The sequence below is a fragment of the Ctenopharyngodon idella genome, chromosome 15, assembly GCF_019924925.1.
Source record: "Ctenopharyngodon idella isolate HZGC_01 chromosome 15, HZGC01, whole genome shotgun sequence".
Taxonomy (NCBI): Eukaryota; Metazoa; Chordata; class Actinopteri; order Cypriniformes; family Xenocyprididae; genus Ctenopharyngodon; species Ctenopharyngodon idella.
In genome coordinates, this window is record NC_067234.1 from 25,318,133 (window position 1) to 25,326,492 (window position 8,360).

The 8,360-nt window shown below is 36.6% G+C and overlaps 1 protein-coding gene across 2 annotated transcripts in view; it reads right to left on the bottom strand.

Moving 5' to 3' along the window:
- si:ch211-137a8.2 (uncharacterized protein LOC777613 homolog) overlaps positions 1-7,277 on the bottom strand; it is a 30,517-nt gene extending 23,240 nt beyond the window's left edge. For both annotated transcript variants that reach the window (XM_051863841.1, XM_051863840.1), the window contains exon 1: positions 6,619-7,277. In XM_051863841.1, the coding sequence (XP_051719801.1) occupies positions 6,619-6,681 (63 nt within the window). In that variant the 5' untranslated portion in view covers positions 6,682-7,277. The remainder of the gene's footprint in view (positions 1-6,618) is intronic.
- Positions 7,278-8,360: the final 1,083 nt, after the last annotated feature.

The window sequence follows — 8,360 nt, forward strand, 5'->3', positions numbered from 1 at the left end:
AAAAAAAAAAAGACCCTTAAAAGAAAACACTTAAAAGTCTATGTCTATGTGGTGTTTTTATTATGCTTTAAGACAAACCATGTGCAAATTCAGTCAACACCATTGCTGAGTATTTCTCCTTAAAACAGCAGTAAACCAAAGACAGTCTCAAATGCAGTTTGAAATCGCTCCATTTCCTATTGTCACAAACATGTAACCAATCCCCTCAACATGTGGGGATTTTCCTATCATGCTCTGTGGGCATATAGACCCATTTTGTGTTTGCAAACAGCGATGATGTTTTTTGTGGGTGGAGCCTACCTGGTGGCAGAAAATGACAGTTCTGCACTAGCAGTCTGTGGAAGCCACGGAATAAAAAAGTTAAGTTCAAGTTTATATTTCACAATTCTTATAAGTAAAAACAGAAAAACAGTCTTTTTTCCTTAGAATGGCGAGTTTACTGTATATCCAGCAATTCTTACTTTTTCCCCTCAGAATTGTGATATAAACTTGAGTTATAAAGTCAGAACTGGGAGACATAAACACGCAAATGCAAGATAATGTTTAAAAGTTATGTAAAATATTATAGGTTTAAAATATTTTTTCATGCTGTAACTGCATACAAATGTATGTATGTCCCATATGAACTGCATGTGTGAATATTATGTAGACTTACTGTTTACATCAAATGCTTTAATAGTAGACTAATCATTGCAGGTTTCATCAGTCCAGTCTGTGACTTGCAACAAACGTCTGCGTTTCAAAGGACGTCGTCAATGAAGCTATTCTATAAAAATGCAGACTATATTTTTTTTGCATTCTGATTCTGACATCCAAAGGCCCAACAAAACATATCTCATTCTGTGGATTTTGCCAATTTTCCGCCACTTGTTACCGCTGTTTTTCTGCCACCACTATGCACAGCTGCAAGTGAAGCAACTGTGATGTCTGCTCCAAATTGGAGCACAAGAACACCTTTAAAGGTGGAGCAAGTAGAGTTTCAAAAACAGTTTGGAAGTTAGTCGGGCCGACACCAACAACAAACGTGTAACCAATCAGCATTAGGGGGCGTATGACGGTCAAGGAGAGAGAACGAGCAAGAGGGAGATTTGAAAATAAGAAAAAAAAAAAAAAAAAAAAAAAAAAAACAGAACGAGAGATGGGACACAATACAAAAGAGCTCAAAAGAATATCACTAGAATGAAGGTTTATGACTGGGCAAGCACTTTAGGACCCGCGTTAATATTAGAAAAGCTTTCCAGCGCTGGAGAGAGCTAAGTGGGAAGGCCTGAAAACAGACGCGGAGGCTGCTTTCATTCCGCTTCACATGTGAGTAACACGGTTTTGATTGTCTGGAGCTGCTGTGCTGTTTGCGACTAACAACGAACACCTGTTAACAACGAAACCGACTCTGAGCAGGGTGGTTAGGATTGGAGTGTGAGTTTTGGAGGTGGAGCAATGAAGAGAGGGGTGGGTTTGTTGGGGTTGATTTCAAATATCAACAATGTCCAACAGCGTTTTTCAAAATCTACTTATCCCACCTTTAAGAAAGGACAGTACATATAGCAATATAGTGTGTGAATTATGTATATGATTTATATTACGATGTTATGATGAACTATGCATTTCTCAACTGACTTTCTATGATGTTCAATGCATTTAAGGATTCAGATTTTTAGAAGTCAGCTGTCTGACTCTGAATAGGAACATTGTTTGTGTAACTTTAGCAACACATTATTAGCTTTTTAAAAATGTAGTTAGCCGAAGGCTAATCATATCAATTACCATTATGTGTCCGACGTTGCAGAGAGCGAAACATAAAATACATACATACATAATACATACATAAGATACATACCATTCTCATTTTCTGGTTCAAACGTATATTGCGGAATTAAACCAATATTTCCATTTGCCATTGTGTACCATTTACATTTACTACAGTTGACGGAGTAGATCAGGTAGGCCGAGCTGGTGTGATTGAGTAGAGGCGGAGGCTAATTTGCATATTCAAGAATGTGTGTATGTAATTTTCATTCAAGCTATTTTAAGCCATGAAGAAATTCACAGGAAAAAAGGAAAAAAAAAAAAAAAAAAGATTTAAATAGGTCATTTTGATTATCAAAAATTAGTTTTAAGGTATAAAATGAATGACTGCAGTGGGATTTCAAATAAATACCTCTATAAAGCTTTCAAAAAAAAATAAACATGCACACATTTATAAAATAATTAAAATAATACATTTTTTTTGCACTTGCTAAATTTGGCAAAATTTGAAAAATTGTCAGGTTAATAATTTTGCATATTTAGCCTATGCATTTGCATGCTAAAGTATTTTTTGTATTATTAAATTTAGGTTTTAAAGACATGTGGAACTGTGTCGGGCCACCACTTGATGTCCAAAGTAAAATCTTCAAGCAAAACCAGTGGTTTACATGATGAACACCACAACCCTGCACAATTTTAACACCATTTGCTCAGTGGGAGTCACAAAATTACAACAATCTAAAATAGTTCTGCTTGATTGAGCCAACCTGTTCAAAAAAATGTATTTTTAATCAAAAACGTGTGCACACACTTTCAGTGAGGTGACAGCGTTCCACCCACTCCCGTCTGTGCCGTCCCATGGAGGCGGTCTGAGGGACATCTGTGTTTCCGGTAATGGGTGCTCATGAAGACGGAGGAGATAAGGACCCTGGTGCCTCCCGCACCCCTTGAGCTCGAACCCTCTGTTCTCCCTCCCCGTCCTCACAGAAACTGCAGAGACTGCACTCATTGTCTCTTTGGTGCCACAGGCCCAAATCGCAAACAAACAGGCCTTTCTCAGCACCCGGATAGGGAGAAGAGGCCAGTGCCAAGACACCTGATCTGATCCACTACACACACACACACAAAGCAAGAGATGAACCAGGCCCCCCTCCACTCCTCGGGCCCCTCAGAGACCAATCTGTGCAGAGGGCAAAAGAGCATCGGTACAGCAAACTCACTCGGGGTCCTGTGAATTACAGTTCATTACATCTAATTTGCTATTAAACAGAAAATGTGTCTCAATTCAAGTCCAACCGTGCCCTTAATTCTCTTAATAAGAGCTGAATGCTCTCAGAGAAATTGTTAGTATGTGATTCAAGTATCTAGATCAGCCTTCAAATCCAATCCAGGCTTCTTCTAATCCCATTTACAGCACTCGCAATCTGGTGAGAGTTCTCAAACAGCATCCTCTTGGAATTGCCTCCATTTCCCATGCTTAAGACAACATGATTCCAAAAACAACAGATGACAAAGATCTGCCGCTTTGTGACAATATCAAAGGTATAACGAGGACATCATCCATTAATTGCAGAATGTAGCCAAAGGCAAGCTACTCCAAAAAGCACTCTTGTTAAGATGATGAATTTTGCTGCTCCACATGAATGCGTCATTGCTAGAGATGTAAAATGATTGTTCTCTCAGCTGTGATTCCCCAGCTAGCAGTCGTCTGACAGGTGTTGTGCTCAGGGAGAATAACACAGACTCATTCACCTGACGATTGAGGATTCATTCAAGGACAGACAGCCAGTTTTACGCAGCAGAATGTCTGTTTGCCACATCACTGTTGTAGCCTGAAGCAAGGTCATTCTCTCAGGAGAAAGATAAAGACATAATGTACCTCTCTAAACAATTTAAATGGAAGCGAAAAAAATAAATAAAAAGAACGAATAAATAAAATGACCATTATACACACACACTTCAAAAGTTTGGAAAACATGACTATTTTTAATGTTTTTGGAAGAAGTCTCGTATGCTTGTTATGCTGCATTTATTTGAATAGAAAAAAAAAAGAAAAAGAAAAAAAAAAAAAACAGTAATATTGTGAAATATTACCAATTAAAAGAATGGCTTTATATTTTAATATACTTTAAAATATAATTTATTTCTGTAATGCAAAGCTGGATTTTCAACATCATTACTTTAGTCTTTCAGAAATCATTTTAACATGCTGATTTATTATCAATGTTGGAAACCGTTGTGCTGCTTAATATTATTTTATAACCTGTGATACTTTCAGGATTATTTGATGAATAAAAGTTAAAAAGAACAGCATTTATTTAAAACAGAAATCTTTTGTAACAATATACACTACCGTTAAAAGTTTGTGGTCAGTAAGACCCCAAAGAAATTAATTTTTTGAAAGAAATTAATACTTTTATTCAGCAAGGATGTGTTAAATTGATAAAAAGTGATAGTAAAGATTTATATTGTTAGAAAAGATTTCAATTTTGAATAAATGCTGTTCTTTTTTAAGTTTTTTATTCATCAAATCCTGAAAAAAAAAAAAAAAAAAAAAGTATCAGTGGTTCCAATAAACAAATATTAAGCCGCACAACTGTTTCCAACATTAATAATAACAGAGTATCAAATCAGCATATTAGAATGATTTCTGAAGGATCATGTGACACTGAAGACTGGAGTAATGATGCTGAAAATTTAGCTTTGCCGTCACAGGAATAAATTACATTTTTAAATATATTAAAATAGCAACGGTTATTTGAAATTGTAATAATATTTCATAATATTCCCTTTTTTTTTGTATTTTTGATCAAATAAATGCAGGCTTGATGAGAGGAGTCTTTTTTCGAAAACATTAAAAATAGTAATGTGTCCAAACTTTTGACCAGTACTGTGTATGCGTGTGTGTGTGTGTGTGTGTGTGTATTATATATATATATATATATTTATTATATATATATACACACACACACACATAAAATTCTCACCTCTCTAATCAGTTTAGTTGCAAACACCGAAAATATGCACGTATAAAGTCAAAGCTGAACTAAATCACGGATCACCTTCTCTGATTTCATTATCTTGGCATGCCAGTATACAAAACTGTCATTCATCCTTTACAAGTGTTGGTGAAATCTGATTCCTGGTTTTCCAACAAAGCTCTTCTCAGGGGGCATCTGCAGTTTCAGCAACGAAACTGGCCAGTAACAACAGTGAGGAGAAAGCCCTTTTTTTTTTTTTCAAAATAAAGTCTAACAATGAAAGCCAGTAGCAGCATCAGACTGAATGGCCAATTACTACCGATGCATGACGCCATTCATCATTAAACTCAGCATGGCGTCATTCTGGCAAAGAAGTGTGTTTTGTTGAATGCATATACCCTGGCTTGAAATATAATGGGCCTGGGAGGGGATTTTTAAAAAGAAAAGACAAAGCAGGAAGCTCTCTTTTGCCCTTTTAAACCAACATGCATTTCTTTACCAACACTCTTCAAGTAAAATCACTTCTGGGGTCTGTCTAGAGCAGGAAGCCAGAACAGTAACCAAAGAGCAGGACATGTACAAGCAGGAGAACTTCATTCTCCGTGCTCTCAGCACTATTTCCTGACACTGCTTAAACCCTGGTTTGTTGGGCCTCATAATCAAATCATTGGGTTTAGATCTACATTTGAAAAATGAACTACAGTAATCATTAACATCAAATTAGAGGGTATATTGACTGCAAATCAGTTAATTGTTTTAAAGGGCTCACTGGAAGGCCCCTGGAAGATTGAGATAAGGGCAAGATGTCTAGAAAAATAAAACACTAATTCAAGTTCAAGTCATGCAGTCTTGAAATCCACTCAGATGGATGAAAAGGCAGAAGAGAGCTTGTATGCAGTTGTTAGTTTCACAATCAGCTGTCTGAACATGAATTACTCAACATTTTTCATGTCATTCTGGTCATGATGTCATGAGAGTAGCCAGTGTGAAGTTTTTCTAACTACAGAGGACACTGTAAATAACATTCTTATGCTAATGATGGCAACCACAACTGAGAGATCCATGATGTTGAATAGATATTTGATAAGATATTTTGAAGAATGTTTGTAACCAAGCAGATCTCGCCCCCCATTGACCACCATAGTAGGGGGGGAGGGGGGGGAAATACTATAGTAGTCAGTGGGGGTCAAGATCTGCTTGGTTACAAACATTTTTCCAAATATCTTCCTTTGTGTTTAGCAGAACAAATAAATTTATACATGTTTGGAAAAACAAGAGGGGGAGTAAAGGATGACAGAATTTTCATTTTTTGGTGAACTATCCCTTTAAAGGAGGTTGTAGAGGCTCTATGACTGATTATGGTTGAAAATGTTAATTAAGCCCAATATAATTAATTAAATAAACAACAAAAGATCTTTGACCCAGAATACAGGCCCAGTTTAAACTACAAGAAGCATCAGATGTCATTGAGTATCACATTCAGCAGTAGTCTTGTAACCTGATGGCCTGGTGTTGTCACCCAACTGGTGATTCATGCATACCGTTCCACAACAACAGAAACACATTTAAATACTTTGCAAACAATGGCTTGAATAGAGGCAAAACACTCCCTTTGCACACTGTCACATGCGTAATTACTATCTGGTACATCTCCCAAAAAGTTTGTCACTGTGTTTACATCCTATTACAAGTAATATTAAAAAATAATTCGTTTTATTAAGTGATAAATATTATTTTCGTATTAAATGTGATGAAACGCTGATGAAATGCACGTGTTAAATGCACAAACGCGGTAAAGCACGTGAACATTGTAAGCGATTTAATAAAAAACAGGCTTACAAATGCATTAAAAATGGGGGAAAATTTGTATTTAATTCTTTTTAACACTTACGTGCAGACCTGTCCTTACTCCAGCTTCTTCCTTCAGGGAATCCCTCGGGGTTTCAGGAATCATACATGAGCAAAAGTTTTATCCTCAGGGTGAAAATTCTTCTGATCAGCTTTGAAATGTCATGCTTTACTAACACACATCAAACAAGAAACAACGCTAAGTTATGTTGTGCGATAAAGAGAAACTCTGTTGCAGGTCACTTAACACAGCCATCAGTCTTAGGAGTTGTACTTGTAAGCAAATTGAACTGTCACCTGACACAGGTGAGACGAAGCCACGCCCCCAAGCAGCTCGCCCGCTCCTCCTACTCACCTTTACAACTCTTCTGCGTGACTTCAAGCACGGATATTTGCGGAAATAAAACGATATATTGTTACTTTTGTAGGAATAGAAGAGGTGAAAAAGAGAAAAGAAACTATTAGAAATTAAAATACACAACAAGAAAAAAATGCTAAACAAATAAAGTGGGCCTACACTTATAAAAAAAATAAATAAATAAATTGTTTACATATATTGAAGATTTCTCTCTGCTGTCGTATTATCTTGGAAATTAGCTGCCATGTCACTCAGGAACATTTCATTAATGTCTTATGCTTTTCATAAAACATATAGACCTGTAAGCAGAATAGAGGCCTGTACATAGTTTTTAATGATACAAAAGAGGCCATAAAATCATAAAATCAGTTGCTATGTACAGAAGTTTGCATGTCAGATGGTGCTGTATTCAATGTCATGTGCATATTCTAATGCAACCATTTAAATCAGTATTTTTACATATGAAACATGTAGGACTGTAGGGTGAATATTGGGAATTGTTCAAAAGTGCAAATGTTTGCATGTGTGATGCAGTATTCAATATAATATGCAAATGCAGCCATATCCTCCAATTTGGAGTGAACTAAAAAGAAATGTTATTACCTGGAAATGTTGTAAAACTAGTTAAAATTCAACTAAAGCTATGATCAAAAAAAAAATCTCGGTTGACTGGTCAGAATTTATTTAATCAGTATATATACTGAGAGAGAGAGGCATCAAATTATTTTATATAGTGTGTTTCTTTTAAAATAAGCTGCTCAGTACATACTGGCTAGGAAGCTGAAGCATAAATATATGTTGTATTGGAGAGATGGATTAGCTCACTGTATATTAATAGGCAGATCTCCCATAGGAGCTCCTTTGTTGATTACGGGGAGACAAAGAAAAAGGTCCCATAAGGGGCCAATGCAGTCTCTGCTGTCTGACAACTGCTAGATATGAACTTGGCAGGACACCATTTAGCCCCCTTGAAGAGCATGTGTGAGCAGACGGTACTAATACACCAGGGTACACCAATCCGGCGGCCAACCTTCACTCATGTACCCTGTGTTCACTCATGCAATCACCATTTGTCTCTTTTCTCACCCAGTAAGGAGGTACAGCTCCTGCATATGTTCATAACTCTGAGTGGGGAGGGGTCCAGTGATTCACCACTCATGTCAAAATGAATCGGTCACTCTGCTAATTATGAATAAAAGACAGTGTAATTATGCAGTGGAGTGCATTTACTTGCTTTATGCAGCCCATTTGCATGAGCAGAAAACAATAGAGATGTGTCCACTGAGTCTGAGAGGTGAAAAGGCCACAAGCTTCATTATACACCAAGAACAAGGACTTAAAGGAATATTTAATCCCAAAATATACTTACCATCATCTTGTAGTTCCAAACCTATATGGACAGAAGATATTATGAAGTATGTTTGAAC